Here is a 17,978-nt window from a genome sequence, read left to right as displayed (position 1 = left end):
ATCTCCCACATAAGCGCAGATAGAATTGTTCTGAATTGAGTTCTGCTACTTAAAACAAACTGAAATGCAAACACATCATTTATGGTGTAGAGAGTGGTTGTGTGCCAGGCTTCTGTATTAGATGCGAGCAACTCGTGGACCAAACCCACAAACAAAAGGACAGGCAAATAAAAAGCAGAGTCTAAGCCACGTTCAGATCGAGAAAATGGGTACAATTTTATAACCATAATAACGAAACACCTGGAAAGTCAATTACAACTTACGGCCAACAAACAACTACATTAACCTAGAAATTCCTAAAAGCAGAAGGAGCTTCCCTCTAATTTCTAACTTACAACCTCAAAGTGCAAAGGGCACCTGTCACTAACTGGATGGCACTGGCAAAAGCCAACGATGCCATGCTAGAAACCATTCTACAGTCCTTATTCTACCAAACTTACTACACAAGGCCTGGGGTCTAAAGGCCTAAAAGTAAATTAAACACAACATTAGGGTCCATGCTTAGTGCTTACTACACAAATCAGTGGAAATACGAGAGTTACAAAGGATGCTTACTTCCATGGCAAGTTAGACATGCCCTGCGTGTTACTGTTATTGCAAGCTCCTGTACTATGGTTATGAGGACTACCAGGTCCACCAGAGGATTCGCTGAGAGTCCCACGCGATGGTGGGCTGCTAGCCCCAGTAGGCCCACCACCACCAGGGGCAAGCTTTGATGGGGCATTCAAGGGTTCCATCTGGTTTGACGACTTTGATTCCTTCCGACCATCTGCAATAAAACTCCCCACAACTACCTGCAATGGGAAAGGCTTAATATCACTGGTTCCTTTATAGTGAAAGACCTTATATGCTTAAAGTACATAAGGGCACATAGAACGAGAGAAACTATTAATGGTGTGAATTCTTCAAATTAGCATAGCATAAAAAATCATCTCATTTGTTATTTGTGTCTCACATGATTTGCAAAATGAGATTAAAAAACAGTTGGCACCGCATTAGTATTTCTTACAAAGTATCCCCAACAATTGAGAATTAAGAAACAAATGAATAAATGAAACAAAAATATAATGCACCTGAACAGGTGATGCAGCCGTAAGAAGGCCTGCCACGCCACCACCTAAAACACGCCCATCAGGGCCAGATAAAGACACACTCAAACCCCCAGTTCTGCTCCGGTGACCACCATTTTCAGATAACAAGAATGAACCGGAGAGGGACAGAATTTCAAATCGCCCCTGCGTGGTACAAAACAAAATATTCAAAAGATATGAAGCTATTCATCTAGCCATATGACCCCCCCCCCCCCCCCCCCCCCCCCCCCAAAAAGAAAAAAAAAAAAAAAAAGCCCACCAAAAAAAAAAGTACCAATTAAGTAGAACAGATCAGATCAAAGATTATACTTCAACCTTGATTCCAGGAAGGACCCAAAATGAGGGAAAGAGTCTTTAAAAAAAACTAAAAAAAAAAATAGGTGCTCTATTTTCATTTAACAGTATTCAAGAATTTCCAGAGAAACCTATGCGACCCTTCCCAAGGAAGATTGTTATTGAAAAAAAAAAGATTGTTACCAGGTAAAATGTGCTTTACCATATTACGTAATTCTCTGTCTTCAAGTTTTCCTCTACTATACACTAATCTACATCACATAGAAAACCACCGAGGAATATTGTTACCAGGTAAAACATGCTTGGTTATAGAAGCAATGGGTTTGATGATAAAACTGCTCTTGGAGATGTATTTTGTCTTATATCTTTCTCCCCATCAATACCTTAATTTTTTTTTGCCGGTCATCAATAGCATAAATACCAATGCAATTGCCAACCCCCATCAATATTAGGATTTTCATGTCACTTCTAGAAATAGTTGGCAGGTCTAGATGCTGGCACTTAAAAATCACAAGTCCGCCTCGTATTAAGGGAAATGCCAGCAGATAGGTTGTTAGATAGCTCGCAAACCTCGTACGTTACAGTTCCACCAGAAGTGGCCGGTTGGCGGAGCGTCACATTGGATATGGCTCCATTTGCTGACAGAATGCAGACAGCCCTCGGACCATGCTGAGAAAATGACATTATTTTCGATGATACATCCTGGAAACCAAAATATGCAATGTTGAATTCCCTCTAATTGATTAATCTTTCAGGAATATAAGTATATATAAATCTACAAAATGCAAGCACCGTAAAAGTTGGAATATATGAAGAAGTATGATCTAATTACTCAAGCAGCATAGTAAAGAAATTCTGAAATGTAAAGAAGCATCATGTGTTAGGGAAAACCCATTTATTTTTGCACCTAACACTTGAACAAGAACAACTTGCCACTGGAATCTGGTCATCACATCACCAACACCATACCCTTAATGATAGAACAAAGAGAATGGTTCAAGTTTCTTCTTTTGCTTGGTTCCAGCATTAGTAAAACTGGTCCTAATATTCATGAACTAGCAGCATCTAGATTCATTTGTAGAAGCAGTGGGACCTGTAGAAAATAGGTTTGTAAGAGCAAAATTTTGAGACATTCTTTTTTCTGAGAAATGTTATTTTGGTTTTAGAAAAAGTGGTGGGGTCTCCTAAAATTGTGTTTGAGCAAGTTTTTTTTTTTTTTTTTCTGTCATGGAAACTGTGGCAAATACAGAGAGAAAATTTGAGAGAACTTTTATGGTACTTTTTCTCCATAAGTAACAACACCACTTATTAGTAAAGCATTAGGGGCACAACCCAAGTACACTGGAGGCATTCAGAAGGGAAAGCCTAATATAAGGAAAGTTAGGGAAGCAAGAGCTAGTTGAATCTATAAAGGATTCAAAACAGGAGTTGTCCTGGACCATAGTCCACTCATACAAAGAAACTTACACACTGAATTTGCACTATTCCTAGATACAACAGAATGGTATTCTGGTGTTTCCTTCTTCTTCTTATTGGTATTTGTACACAGAAAATTTGCTCAAAGTTGCCAAGATCCACCTCATATTTATCAGTCCAACCTACTCTATAAGACATAACACTCTAAATAACTAAATAAACAATTCACCACACTGCATTTCTTTTTTTTCTTTTTTTTTTTTTTTTTGGTGGGGGTGGGGGGGGGGGGGGGGGGGGGGGGGGGGAGGGGGGCAAGTATTAACCACATCACTTCATTTCCATATAGTCAGTGCTAGTTCCAAAAAATAAAAGACACATAAATTAAGCCTTCATCTACAACTCATGTTGAGTAATCATGATGTAATTAAGATGACTGAGCTACTAGAAGAAACATATCAAGATGCATATAACAGTTAGTTAAATGGCACAGGGCAACATACATACTCCAATGCAACTTAATAATCAAAGACCATACTTCAATGATGCTCGAATGAAACATAAAAAAGAATGTAAAGATCTATGAAAACGTAGGAAAAGATTTTTTTTATAGGTAAAAAACGTAGGAAAAGATAAAAACAGATGAACAGACCTCTCCAGTTTTCACAGTGATAACATGGGGAGTAAACCCAACACCTGCTGATCCTGCAAACAGAAAATCTAAATGAAATATTTAATATGACACAGTAATTTAATAGCCCAATAGCACATAAAAACTACATTGCACTAAATATGAAACCAATAAAGGGGAATTTCAATACATTGCACAAAAAGAACCCATTAGACAAACAAAGATTCCTTATTTTCTGTTGTTTTTTGTTTGACATATTATATTCCTGTATAAATATTAGAGAGCATCTTCTGTCCTTATTTATTTATTATTATTGTTTTTGTTGTTTTTGTTGTTGTTATTATTATTATTATTATTTTGGTTTGGGAGAGAGATTTTTCAGAGAAGAAAGTTTGACTAAACTCAAAATGGCGTCATATACTGAACATACTCAAAAGCAATATAAGAAATGATCTAACAGAAATTTTTGCAATTAAAGAACATTAATTTTAAAAATATTACGACTCACAAATATATCTCTCACATGACACGGAAATTAACAGGAAATCAAGAAAATTCCAATAGCCAAGGGTAGCAAACGGCAAACACCACACAGGGGCATATGAGTAATTTTGAATTGAGAACAGATCCCAAGCTCCAGCATAACTATATTGGACCATTGTTTACCATTTTTCTTTTTTTTTTTTTAGAGAGTCGTGTGCCCTTTACAATACCAGCACCAACCATTTCATTCCCTGTCAGAAATCCAACCAAAGCCAGCTGAGGCGGATAAAAACGAAGTAAAGCACTCAGATAATCAAATTAAGCATGAGAGAGCAAGTCAAAAGGATCAGGTACACCGACCAAATGAAAGACCAATAAACTGCAAAAGAAACCAAACCCAACAAAAACCAGCATAAGTTCAAAGCAAATCCCATCTAGATTCCCAGAGAAAATAACGCTTACCCAGAGCTTCCAACTGTTGCTTCTTGCTAGAACCAGGCGGTCTGCCCCTAGCTTTCTTGAACGAAGAGGGCGAGGCTGACCCTCCAGAAGGAGGTGGAGCAGGAAGAGCAGGAGGAGAAAAGCCTCCGCTTGACTGGGTTCCGGTGACAGACTGAGGCGCAGGGGCCAGACCCACTGACATGGTGCCATCTGGCCCGTACTTCCTGGGCCTCCCTCTCTTTCTCTTCACGGGTTCACCACTACCGCCCATGCTCCCCACGTTCACATTCATCAACGCCCCAACAGCAGTTACGGCAGGGGCGGACCCACCGTCGCCGGAGGAGGGTTGGTAAGTGGGCGAGGTCGAGGCTGAGACTGAGGGCGTTGCTGACGTTGCGGCGCCTACTGCATTATAGAAGGCAGCGCCGTCGGTACTGAACGCCAACCGCATGTTCTGTACGAGCGGTTGAGTCTTCTGCTGAAGCCCGACGCTGAAGGCCTCCCTACTCGTCATCACTCCTGCCTCTGATCCTGACATCTTTCCATACAATACTGCCTGCAAACCCTAACTGCAAAACAGAAGGAGATGAACATTGCAAATTATTGTTAGGTTATTAAAAGAGAAAACCCTAATTTACCAAGATAAGGATGATTCACACCGATAATAATCATTATAAGTGAATAAAATTCACACTCCTGTCCTGTGAGTGAATTTAAACCAGAGAAAGTGGTGGGGGAACGTTAAAGTACTGATCTTTAATTGTAAGATTAAGAATGTAAAGCTCAAACTGAGCTCCGCCATTAAAATCCTGGACGAGAACCTTAGAGAAAATCTAGTGAAAGCTACAACGAAAATATCCTCATAATTACTGCAAAACTAGCATAAATTTTAGGGACTGAAGGGTTTTTTTTTTTTTTTTTTTTTTTAAACACTCGAATTTTTTTCAACCTGGATCGAAAAAATTTTATTTCAAATTAAAGATTAAAGCAAAGAATAATTGGACATAATGCGGGAAGAAGCTATTTTTGAGAAAATAAAAATGCAAAATAAAAAATATTTTCATAATTCAGAAGTTAAAAGAGTCGCAAGAAAAAAAAAATACAGAGAAAATGAAGGAATCCCTAAAAATAACTGGAAAAATCACTGTAACTCACCAATAATTCCGAGAAAATTAAAAACAGCACAGATCGAAAATTGGAGAGAGAGGATGAAATTCCAGGGCGTTCCTGAACGGAAACGAAGAGGAAGGAGCTCCGGAGGGCTTTTTCTAAATGGAAATGCGAGAATTCTGAATATTTATTTTTATTTATTTCTTTTTTTGTGCCTCTTCTTAGGGAAGCTTTAATTTAAAACGGGCAGGTAAAAAGCAGCCTCCCCCACCCCTAATTTGCTTTCGGACAAAACAAATAAAATAAAATATTCATTTTAATTCTACTCCCATATAAGTACTGCTTTAACATACTCGCTTGCTGTCAGTGCCACGTTTGGGATAAGCTCGAGACATCGGATAGAACTACACGTCTCATCCTCCCAGAGCGAGTATTAAATTTTCTGTAGGCGCAGTTCTGTATGGATTGATGGGATTTATGTCAATTGGGCTTTTTCTCTGTTTTTTTTAACATTCTAAGCTATCTTCATAAAAATAAATAAATGTTAAAATTTCGAATTAGAATATCAATTTAAAAAATTATTTCATCAAAAAAAAAAAATTTAAAAATTATTTTCCTATTTAAAGAGATTGAAAAACTATAGGAGTATTCAGAATAATAATAATAATAGATAGGGGGTTGGTGATGGGTAGTTGGTGCATAAAAGGACATAAATATCAGTAGGCAAATAATAAAATCGTAGGCTGAGAAAAGTTGTTAACATCCTATACTTATATTGACTTACCGGTTAAAATTTTACTGTACATAAGTTACTATTTATTTTTACATTTTATATCTGATATTTTTTTTAATAAAATATAAAATATAATATAATAAATAGTGACTGATGAGAAAAATTATTTTATTAATTATTATCAACAGATTTAACATCACTGACGCTTGATAATTATCAACAAAAAAAAATAGAAAAGTAAATTTATAGAAAATTTAAAAAAGTAAAATATAAAAATTTTAATTGTGAATTAATTATGATATGACATGTCATAATTAGAAGTTTTTCTACGTATTTTTTTTTTCAATGTTTGTAAATTACAAAATTAGAGGTTTTGTTTGAAAAATGAATCATACTTCTTTTGGAAAATGCATTAAAAGAGTGGATTTCCGATAAGTGAAAAAGATTTTCCCATGGACAAGTGATTGCAATTAAAGACCAGAAGAAATTGAGGTCAGCTAATGTTTTATTTTATGTCATGATTACAGTGGAATCTTTTAGTAGGCAGGAGGAAGACACAAGTAATGGACAATATGACTTTTAATTACTCTTTAGGCTTCAATCCACTTCGGAAGGAAATGTGCTTTTTCCTTAAAATAATAAAATAAAGAAATTTGAGACATGAGTAATCGATAAGTCATTATTTGTTAGAAAATAATTTGTATCATTCTAGTTATGCAAGCAAACCAGCCTCTGCACTCATTCTGTAAACAGAAATGCTAAATGTCCAGAAGATATAGTCCGAAGATGTGTTCCGGAATTTTTTTTTTTTTTTTTACTTAGTGATTAAGAAAATATTTTTTAATAATATTGTAAATTTTTTATTTTTTTTATAAATTTTTATAATGATTAAAAAAATACATAAAATAAAATAAATAAAAAATAAAAAAATACTTTTACTTGTTCGGTGGACTTTCGGGCTACATCTCTCGGGAGATGTAGCACTACTCTTCTGTAAAACGTTGATAAATCTACAATTTATATGAAATAAATTCTTTATTAATAGTATACCTCATTTTTTTTAATAAAAATGTGTGGAATTTGCATATCTTAAAATAATATATAGCATTAGTCTTATTTGTTTTGGTTCAGAAAATGCCCACAATGACATGTCCGGATAATTCAAAGAAAAATACTAGTTTTATCACTTATTCTTACCGTTTGGAGTTATCGCTGTGATTTTTTATTTATTTTTCACTTAATGATTAAAAAAATATATTTTAATAATATTATAAATTTTTTATTTGTTTAAAAAATATTTTAAAGTGTTAAAAAATATATATATAAATAAAAAAAATGATAATATAACTAACGGTACTTCAAGAGCTCCCGTGGTTAGGGGTGGGCAGCAGGGCGCCGCCCCATCCACCCCACCCCGCATAGGGCCCCTAGCAGGGGCGGGTGGCGGGGAGGGCCCGGCTCCGGCCCGCATTTCCCCAGCCTAGCTCCCGCTTACATTTATATATATATATAAACATAAATATATATTTATATTTTACAAATTGTGTATATAAATATATATTACAATTTGTTAGACTTGTTCACAAAATATGCACAGACAAATTTTAAAACTATATAGTTTAAAAACTAATATACTACAATTTATATAAAATATACACTAACAAATTTAAAAATTACATAGTTTTTAAATTATAGTCATATTTATAAAATTTAAATTTATAATTTAGGTCTAAAAATATTTTTTTAATTACTTTTAAACATATAAATAATTTTTAAACCAAATAAAATGTAATAATTTTTTTTAAATAGATGGAAGTGTAATAGATTGAAAATCTGCCCCACATCCCGCACCCCACCCCTGCATCCCGAGAGCAGAGAACGGGGGAACACCCCATGCTGGAAAGGGGTGGCCCCGCCCCATAGGGCGGGTAGCATCCCTAACCATAGACTGTAAAAAGAAATAATAATATTAATATATCCAAAGAAAGAGATCCATACAAAATTAAAACAAAATAGCCAATAAGAAAAAGAAAAAGAAAAAAGGGAAGTGCCAACAGAAGCCCATCTAAAAGGCATGGCGTCTGTTTTCTCACAATATTCTTTGCCCCTGCGACCTTCCATCTCCCACTGGACAGCTTCATCGTACAAGAAAGATCCACGAAATCCGAACCCTGTTACTAATTTACTTGGTCTGGTACGAGGCAGAGCTTCTGAGGTTCCTACTTCGGTTTCTTCAGGCACAAAGCATAATGTGCTTTGTTGCAAGAACAGTGAAGAACAACATCAAAAACAAGAACCGTGGTAAAAAAAAAAAAAAAAAACTTGTTTCTTTTTCAAACCACGTTTGTTTTTGTCATCTCACTGGGTTTTAATTTTGTCTGTATTTATGTTTGTTTTTCTTAGTTTTCGGGTTCAAGAACGATGCGGTGCTAAAAGAAGAGAGTTTGTGCTTCAGATAACAGTTACTGCATTTTCTTTTCCAGCGATCATTTCGCATGCATTGGCTGAGAGCGGTAAAGTTCCTTTCTTTCTCTTAAATCTCTACCTGATACTAAATTGTTTTTCAAGTTCAATCTAATATGGGTTTCAGATGTACCGGAGAATTTTCGCGTTTTTACGGACGATGTGAACAAGTTCAAGATACTGATTCCCCAAGGTGAATTTGTCACTGTTAATTGAGCTAAGAATATTATAAGTGTGAATAATGATTGCTGCTGATATTGCTTGAATAATACTGTGTTTTCTTTGTCCTCAAGATATATGCTAACCTCTATCATTGGCCCGGGTCTCCCTCTCACGTGTATCATTTTAGTCAAGAGATTGCAATCTTCAATTTCTCTCTTATGGAGACAATGATAGAGCGGACATCGCTCCAAATGATAATTATGCTTGACATTGCTCGTGTGAATAGACCAGGAGTATATAAAGGCAAAGATGTGAGGGATTAAAATATAAATAGACCAAAAGTTTAAGTTTTGGATATGTCAAGGGCTCACAAAGGTTCATCTCCTTCACAGATTATGGTTTGATGATAACATTGTAGTTTTTATCAGATTTATGTGAGAAAAATGGCGCTACATAAATTATACTTGTGGTAAATTTGTTTTATCGTTAAGGCAATAAGAGCAAATTTTAGCATAATGGTGGATGAAATATCGGTTATGCAGATTGGCAAGTAGGTGCAGGAGAGCCTAATGGTTTTAAATCAATTACTGCTTTCTACCCGGAGGATACCTCCAATTCAAATGGTATACACGAGAGTTTCCTGATGGATCCATCATTGAGAATTTTATCCCTCTATATTGTAATTGCTTTATGGGTTGCTGCAGTCAGCGTCGTAATTACGGGTCTTGGAGCAGATTTTACCCAGATGGAATCTTTGGGCAAAGTCGATGCTTTTGCTGAGACTCTGGTGGGATTTCACATGATCTAATTTACTGAAGTAGAAAGCTTGTGCAGCTCACTTGCCAACTTTTACAGCCTAAATGTGTTTAACAGGTTAATGGATTGGATAGAAGCTGGCAAAGGCCTCCAGGTGTGGCTGCAAAACTCATAGACTGTAAAGCTGCAAATGGTAATTATTAATCCTTTTGCAGCCAAAGGTGGATTTCCATCCTGCAATTTATATGTATCATTACTCTTCTACACTTGGTTAATGGTCGATTAGACCAATGGTGTTATCGACAACATCTAGACACAATTGTGCACACATACTACACATCATTGCTTACATTAATGTAGTGATTTTATTTCTTAATCTCATTCAAAAACAGGTATATATTACATTGAATATTCACTACAAAATCCTGGCGAAAGTCGGAGACATTTGTTTACAGCTATTGGGATGGCATCCAATGGCTGGTACAACAGACTATACACTGTGACAGGACAGGTAGATCTGGATACATTGTAGTTTTTGTTTCTATGGAGCTGGCGGTAAAGAACACAGGGCACACTCAACAGTCAACACCAAGTACTGATATTTCAATATTTTTCTGCAGTTCTTGGAGGAAGAAACAGAGAAATACAGCTCCACAATTGAGAAGGTGAAGTAATGTAGACCTATAGCTCCCTATACATCACATTGTTTTCCTGTTTTTACTTAGTAGGTTTAAGGCTTTTGTTCTTGAAAAGAAAGCCTGTATCGTGGCCCAGCAATGCTGGATGTGGCTCAGGGAAACTTAGATCAAGCCATCCCAAAGTATCTGGGAGCATTTCTGAAAGTTTTGGCATACCATAACCAAATTTTTTCCTAATGTTCAACGGAATTTTTGTTGAAGCTTTTGGAATGACGAACCGCTTCGGAGATAAGATGAAACTGTTGCCAAATATTAGTTACATAAAGTCTAAGCATTTAGACCCTGTGGGCAGAGGCATCATCCGCGAAAGTGGCTTTATTATTAACAACTGAAATGCATCTCTTATTATTTTGGTTTTGCAGGCAGTAGGATCCTTCAGGTTCATTTGAAAAGATATGTGCCAGAACGAACAAGTTTTGGTTCTAAGTTCTGGCTCCCTGGCTTTGTATATCAAACATGTCAACACCAAATTATATATATATATATATATATATATATATATATATATATATTTTTAATTGGTAACAGTGAATGATGTTGACTCAATTTGTGTACAAATTGCTATTGGTATGCAAGTGATCCTTGATTTGCAATATTGCATACCTGAAGCAGTTACACCAGACGAAGAACTCCATTTGCGGTTGGAACAGAACACGAGTAGTGCACACTCGATATAATTCACAAACAACAAAACCTTTTGGAATTTGATCAAACGAACAGTTCAACTTCCAAATATTTTAGTGCGTAAATAATGAATCCTAGCGGTTGTATCTCAGTAGAAAAATAGTAATATACATATAACAGAAGTGAAGAAAACTGGTTGAAAGTATCATTGTGCCGAATTATTACACAAATAATTAAGGGATACTCTGAGTCGTAGCTAGGTTATCCAATCCATTTCATATAATCATTACAATTTTTTCATTTTTCAAGCTCTCACACAAAATATAATAAACAATTTAATTTTTTTAAATTTTAAAATAAAAATAATATTAAAAAATAATATTTTATTCAATTTTTAACTTATCTATCTAAGCTAATGAGCCCAAGTCTACAAAGAGAATTATAAATAATAATAATAATAATAATAATAATTTATACACTTGAAAAAATAAATATCAAATGATTTATGTAATGCCCCTGCACGCAAGACTACCCATAATCCGAACAAAGGAAGATGCGAAGACAGAAAGCAAACACCTAAGTCCATTTTCATCTCAATGGGCAGTTTATTACACATTTCGGTTTTTGGGTAAACATCTGCCACCCGCACTAAAAATGGACAAGGACAGGGGAAAAGGCTTTGCAACTACTTCAATTAAACTAATTTGATTTTGTAAGTAAGTTTGGCAGCTCTATTTCCAGATAAATAGGCAGCTAGAGCCTGGCCGGGGGAAGTAAAAAATGTATACAGACAACACAAATCATGTAACATCAATCAGTTCTTATATTCTTTTGTTCCATTCGTTCATCAGTTTTTGGTGCAGAACTTCTATGAAATAAGAGGGTGAGCTGATCAACAAAGAGCATGTTCTTCATTTGCTCCAACTGTTGCCATTCTTTCTCCATCTGTAGATCTAGCTCCTCAAAATGAACAAGCTTATCTTGTATCTCTTTCATCTGCATAAACACATAATTTTTAACATATTGGAAAATTTAGTTACAGGAACGTAAAACAAGAAGAGCAATGATAGGTACAACTCATACACAACTAGCATTTAAAATAATTTTTTTTACTTTAATTCAAACACATTATCTGACAATCAATAGTTCAAAACTAAAAATAATTATTATTTTTTAAAGCTAGTTGTGTATAAACAAACAACAATCTAGAAGCATACAAACCTGCAGAGTAATCCCAGAAACCACTCTCTCCACGTTTAGCTCTTCCTTCTGAAGTTGTGAATTTGCTTCTACATAAGCTCCTTCTGATGCATTCCGTACGGCATCACCATTAGATGCAACATCAGCTTCTACAGTACAAATAAGCCATTAATCTTCTGAATGTTGGTTGGTCTTAGCATTGGGATATTCCCCAACTTGGGTTCCCAGTAACACTTCACGATATTTGGCTCAACACATACACCAAAGGAAACAGGTGTCTCAAAAATTTCGTAATCCTTAGAGAACCCCAACACCTTGAATGTTGCTATATAGTGCATACTAGTAAAAACCAGAACATAATTCCAAATGACCAGTCGACTTATTTCACAAATCACTTGGCTAACACCTTTTGAACACCAAATGAAACCCTTAAAAAACACCAATTGGAAAATGGTCTACTTCATGTCAATTACAAAGGAAACACACTAACATATATTATGACCAATCCAACTCCTATGCAGCCAGATAAGTAAATTCAATTAAAAAATGCTTGAGACAAGTTCCTGAAAAGAACCACTTATACCTTGCAATTCTGTATTCCTGGCAAGGGTACCAAGATGCTCTCTACTTGCTCCATGGTCCACCTGCGAGAGACTCCTAACTGCCGCACGAGCAGCAGCTTCTGCAATGTCCACACCCGCCAAAGTTGACAGAAATGCAGCCTGATATATGTTCCAAGTATAAATATCAAAACTGACCCTTATAAGAACATTGGTCAAAAAGAAGTAAAGAAAGCATTCTACTGCAAAACTCATTGACTTGGATAAGCACAAGTAACATCAATATAAATGTTTATGTCTCTCCAAGGAGGCTTGAGAGATGATTCTGAATCTTTGATTAAACCCTCTACTTGTATTGATTGACTCAATATCAACAGATAGCCATAAACTAAAGAAAATCACTCATTCAAAAAGCCATCATCTCAATCCATCTGATGAAGTAAGGGATCATCCATCTAGACTTCAGGACATAATACTAACATAGGTAGACTAGAAGTGAACCCCAGGTGCACCCATGCCATGCTGCAGATAAGGGTCATAATGAAAACCTTATCATTGTTAATTGTTAGAGAACTTTCATGAGAAAAAACCTATAGCAGAATGACCCAACTAAAGGAAATGTCCTCAGGGACAAGACTTTGCTTCAATGCTCATGGAAAAAGTTACCCTCGTTATGGGTGCTGTGACCCAAATTGCTAATCCTCAGGTCCTGTTTATTTGAGTTGTAACCAAATCTTTGAAAGAATAACCCCATACCCAAGGCTGAACTTCTAGAAAACCTCATATCATTTTTTTAACTAATGTACCTGAGCCATAATTGGGTTGCTTGCATCTGCAAGGGGTGTGAGACGCGTTCTTTTATTGTTGCATGAAGCACCAGAACTTTCTAATGCACATTCAGCAACTTGATCCTTCACTGGATTGTACTTGTTGTCAACATCCCCAGAATCCGGATATTTAAGATATTCCTCCCCAAAAGGAAGCTTAATGAACTGATTGACACATTCCTTCTCGCTTCTGCCACCAACATGTTTTGCAACTCTCTTCCAGTCATCACCATAATGCATTATAGCTTCCAGAAGATGCAAAGTTTCTTTTTCGGACCAATCTGCCTTCATATCTTCACTGATCTCAACCCGTCTGAAATCTGAGGAGTTGACACCAACCCGGTAGTTCCCACGAACATAGCATCTTGCACAAAGAGTCAGGTCATACTGCTCAACAAAGGGATATTTTAGGATCAGCAAACTTGGTGCCATTCCATGAAACAGTTAAAAGGGGGAAAAACCCTTAAAAACAGAACAATATTAGTGAACAGATACATAACAAATCTGACTGAACAGAAAGGAACGGTAAAGATCAGTAGCAAGCAGGATCTCGTGCATCCACAACTTTATGCTTTGCATCAACTAGGGTCACCGTATTCTTGCAACATTATGGCCCAACCTTACACTACAAGCCACATATGACAATGATCTACATTTTATGCTGTTCTGAACCCTTTTCTTGGGGGGACAAGATCACTTAGGTTCCACCTAAAGTGGCCGGAGGCTGTAGTAAGGAATCATCAGACACAATTAAGCATACTTAATATGCATGTAGGTATACACCAACTATCAGCGAAGTGTTACAAATCTACTGTAATTAGAATCAATATTCAGTTTAGAAAAATCTAATTAATAGTAGTGGTTCATTTGTAAACAATGACTTCTGAACCTCCACCAAGAAATCAACAACCTTCACACTTCTCGAGTACCCTACCTCACCAAGAAAGGATCAAACTTAGGTCAATTACAGATGCATTACGAGTAGCCAACGATTGATTGAGATCCAACTCCTCCTAGATAAAGCTTTTACCGTCTATGTATGAAATTCGCAACGATAAAAGCACATTAGTGATTGAAAGCAGAACACTTTCTCATTGCTAGTAAATTAAAAGCTGCACATATACTCACCTTATCACAAGCAAAGCAAGCAATACTGCAAACGAGCTTGCACCCACTGCACACCACCTTGGAACTCTCTCTATTGGGACCTGCCGTGGAAGAGTCGAGCGGCGCACCACTGCCGCCGCCGCTTTTAGATTCGAACTTGGTCTCCTTGTCATCCCACCTGAGCGGCTTGTTGTGCGCGGAGGGGGAGTAGTTGACCAGACCCCAAGCCTCAAGGAAATCAAAGACCCTCCGAATTGAGCCCACGTCGCCGACCAGCGTCTTCCTGGCGTCCGTGAAGGTGAGCTTCCTTAAGGGGTTCTCCCTGAACTGCTTGACGATGGAGTTCCTGTAGTACATGTAAACCCCAGGGTTCTTGGAGCGAGAGAGAGAGTCGAAGAACTCCGGGAGGAACCGGACCTCGCAGTCGTGGATTTTTTGCCATGAAAACCAACCTGAGATCCGATAATTAGCCAGAACCAAATAAAAATCAGCCTAATCATACAAGACATTCACAAGGCGAAAACTCTTTTAGCTTTTTTTTTTGCGTTGGGCAAGGTGGGGACTTACGGGAGTAGCTGGGAACGTGAACGACGTCGGCATCGGAGGATGTCGGAGGCAGTGGATCAGGAGGCTTCGAAGAGGTGGTGGTGGTGGTGGTGGTAGCAGGAGGGGTTTCTCGGGAGATGTAGTTGTGGGGGTTGGGGTTGGTGTTGGGGTGGTGGGCGTCTCGGGCTTAACAGGCGGCGTAGTGGCTGCGGTGGTGAAGTGGGTTTGGGAGGAAAGGGGAGGTTTGTATGGAGTTCCATCGGAGGGGCCGAGGGGCTCTTTCGGTGGTGAAATGGCCGCCATTGTCTTAGCCTCCGCCATCAGAGAGAGAGAGCGAGGGGGTTTTCAACTGGGCAAAGAAACGGACCTTGGAAATTGGAATTGGGATCCAAGGTTAGATCTGTACGGCAATTGGCTCAGCCACCGACCTCTTCTGAATTAACCAATATCTAAGTAAGTCAAATAATTTACGAATACGAGTGAAATAATTAATGAATAATTGTAAAATATTTTGAATTAAGATTTTTATTGAATTTTAGAAAATGAGAAAAAAATATTATAAAATTAAAATATTATTAAAATATAATTTTTATTTTAGAATTTAAAAAAGTTGAATTTATTTTGTATTTTACATGTAAACTTGAAAACGTTGTAATGATTAAATAAAAAAATATGATTAGATGGTCTTAACACGTCTCATCTCATCTCAACATCCAAATACCATTCAAATGCAAGTACTTTTTAATTTTTTCATCTAATCATTACAATTTTTCAAAACTTTCAAACAAAATATAAAAAATAATTTAATTTTTTCAAATCTTAAAACAAAATAATATTATAAAATTATTTTGTAATATTTTAAAATTAATTATTTTAAATTTTATAATATTTTTATTTAACTCTTCCTCTCTAATTTTTTAAAACTTTATAAAATATTTTAACTCAAACCATTTCATTACTATTCACAAATTATTTTACTATTACTCACAAATTTATTATCTCATATATGTAACCAAACAAGACCTTTAACAAATTGGGTATTTGTTTAATATTCATATAATTCTTCAACCTTCAAGCTTAAAATAATATGAATCCCAGATAAACTTAAAACTTATATAAAATTTATATCAGATGTGGGCAGCACCACCCTTTGCTCCGCCTACTTACATATATTTTATATAAATATATATGTTAATAGTTTTAGTGTTTTACCTAGGGGTGTAATCGGTCCAGTTTTGAACAAAACTTATGACCGAATCAATATGTACCGATTTTATATTTTCGAAACCGATTATGCACCGATTACCCTCCTAAACTTATACTTCCAGCTTTACCAGTCCAGTCCAGTCCAATTTTTCAGTTTTTTTAAAATGAAAGTTTGGCAGTTTGTCATCTGTCAGTGCATGCAAATTACTATATGATTCTTAATTGATTTTGATAGTTTTGAGCTACATTTAAAGATGTTTCAGTTGTCGTTACCTATTTAAACTTAGAGATGATTCTGTTTATACAGATAGTGATTATGATGAAAAATGTTACAACGTGGTTCAATCAAAACAATAATTTCCTGGGCACTGCTAAATAAACAGGAAGTATGTACCATGTTCGAAATATTTGTCAATTGGATGCCATTTAATTGTAATTTACAACATATTGACAATATATATATATATATATATATATAAATCAGATGCAATTATCCCATTTTCTTTAAGTTATAAACTCAATCATAAAATCCTAATAACACAAACCCAATCACAAAACCCTGATAACACAGACACAATCACAAACACAATCACAAAAATCTTAAATTTTAGATTCAAAAACTCTAATAAAACAAATACCATTTACAGTTCTACCAGATTTCAAAGTAATTTAAAAAACACAAAAATAAATTACCGTGGGTCCGTGAGGAATCGAAGACAGAGAGGGTGAGGTGAGGCCGAGGGTCTGTGAGTGGTAGGCTGCGGTTCTGTGACTAAGTTATGTGCAACGGCCGGTGAGGGGACAGAGAGACAAAGACAAGAGAGTGAGGCAGAGAGATGAGAGAGTGAGGTAGAGAGTCTGAGAGACAGGCACCATCTGCAGAGAGAACTTCGACGTAGTCACGGAGGTGTCGTAGGGGTTGGAGGCAATGTTTTGAATACCGTACCGGACGCCGTACCGGTCAAGGCACTGGAACGAAATATTTCGGTACCGGTACCGTTTCGGGATAGAGTTTCGGGATAACGTTTCGGGATAGTCGATATATGAATAAATTATATATATAAAAATTATATTTCAAAATAATAATCTATATATAAATACATATATATATAAATTATAAATAGTCTAGTCTAAATTGAGGATTAAAAAATAAGCTTGTGGTTTGAAAAAACGAAAAAAAAAAAAAATAGTCCGAAATATCGGCCGGTACAGGCTGAAATTCAGGCCGATTAAAATTAGACCCAAACGGCGCCGTTTCAACAGACGGCTTATTCTTTAAAAAAAAAAACTGAGCTGCATGAAACGACGCCATTTCACGCAACTCAGGTTCGTCCCCCCCCCCCCCCCCCCCCCCCCCCCCCCCCCCCGCGGACTTAAACGGCATCGTTTAGGTCCTGTTTTATACTAAACGGGGTTGTCGTTGTGTGTTTGGCAGATGAGGTATAGTGTTATTTTTTTATTTTTTTAGCACATAATTTAATTAAAAAAATTATTTAAATTACTAAAATTAAAATTAAGTACACTATTCAATGTGGATTATTTAATTAAATGATTAAAAAAGTAATTAATTATAATTATATTTATGATGTTAATTGCTAATTTGTTACTAACTTACTGTTAGAGTATGTCAATG

At 36.2% G+C, this 17,978-nt stretch overlaps 3 protein-coding genes across 4 annotated transcripts; 1 reads left to right on the top strand and 2 right to left on the bottom strand.

Moving 5' to 3' along the window:
- Positions 1–195: 195 nt before the first annotated feature.
- Positions 196–5,667, bottom strand: LOC121260002 (AT-hook motif nuclear-localized protein 10). Of its 2 annotated transcripts, none has more exons than XM_041161854.1 (6): positions 5,505–5,667; positions 4,375–4,922; positions 3,451–3,503; positions 1,956–2,087; positions 1,074–1,235; positions 196–794 (listed from the first exon to the last, which is right to left on the bottom strand). In XM_041161854.1, the coding sequence occupies exons 2-6, from the start codon at positions 4,889–4,891 to the stop codon at positions 552–554; spliced, it is 1,107 nt and encodes a 368-aa protein (XP_041017788.1). In that variant the 5' UTR covers positions 4,892–4,922; positions 5,505–5,667; the 3' UTR covers positions 196–551. The 2 variants fall into 2 exon arrangements, with proteins under 2 accessions (XP_041017788.1, XP_041017789.1); XM_041161855.1 differs by lacking the exon at positions 5,505–5,667 and adding an exon at positions 5,013–5,169.
- Positions 5,668–8,218: 2,551 nt separating this feature from the next.
- Positions 8,219–10,870, top strand: LOC121260016 (psbP domain-containing protein 3, chloroplastic). The gene is made up of 9 exons (XM_041161872.1): positions 8,219–8,497; positions 8,600–8,709; positions 8,787–8,852; positions 9,364–9,444; positions 9,526–9,608; positions 9,695–9,770; positions 9,970–10,088; positions 10,198–10,242; positions 10,638–10,870. Exons 1-9 carry the CDS (start codon positions 8,271–8,273, stop codon positions 10,662–10,664), a joined length of 834 nt encoding a protein of 277 aa, XP_041017806.1. The 5' UTR covers positions 8,219–8,270; the 3' UTR covers positions 10,665–10,870.
- Positions 10,871–11,463: 593 nt separating this feature from the next.
- On the bottom strand, positions 11,464–15,326 carry LOC121260014 (SWI/SNF complex subunit SWI3B; the record flags this gene model as incomplete). The annotated part of the gene is made up of 6 exons (XM_041161871.1): positions 11,464–11,895; positions 12,121–12,248; positions 12,683–12,821; positions 13,466–13,873; positions 14,615–15,045; positions 15,161–15,326. Coding segments are annotated over 6 exons (1,458 nt in total), but the record flags the coding sequence as incomplete, so codon positions are not given.
- Positions 15,327–17,978: the final 2,652 nt, after the last annotated feature.

Source organism: Juglans microcarpa x Juglans regia, chromosome 4D (genome assembly GCF_004785595.1).
Source record: "Juglans microcarpa x Juglans regia isolate MS1-56 chromosome 4D, Jm3101_v1.0, whole genome shotgun sequence".
Lineage (NCBI taxonomy): Eukaryota > Viridiplantae > Streptophyta > Magnoliopsida > Fagales > Juglandaceae > Juglans > Juglans microcarpa x Juglans regia.
Note: the sequence above shows the minus strand (reverse complement) of the source record. Positions and strands in the feature narration are given on the sequence as shown.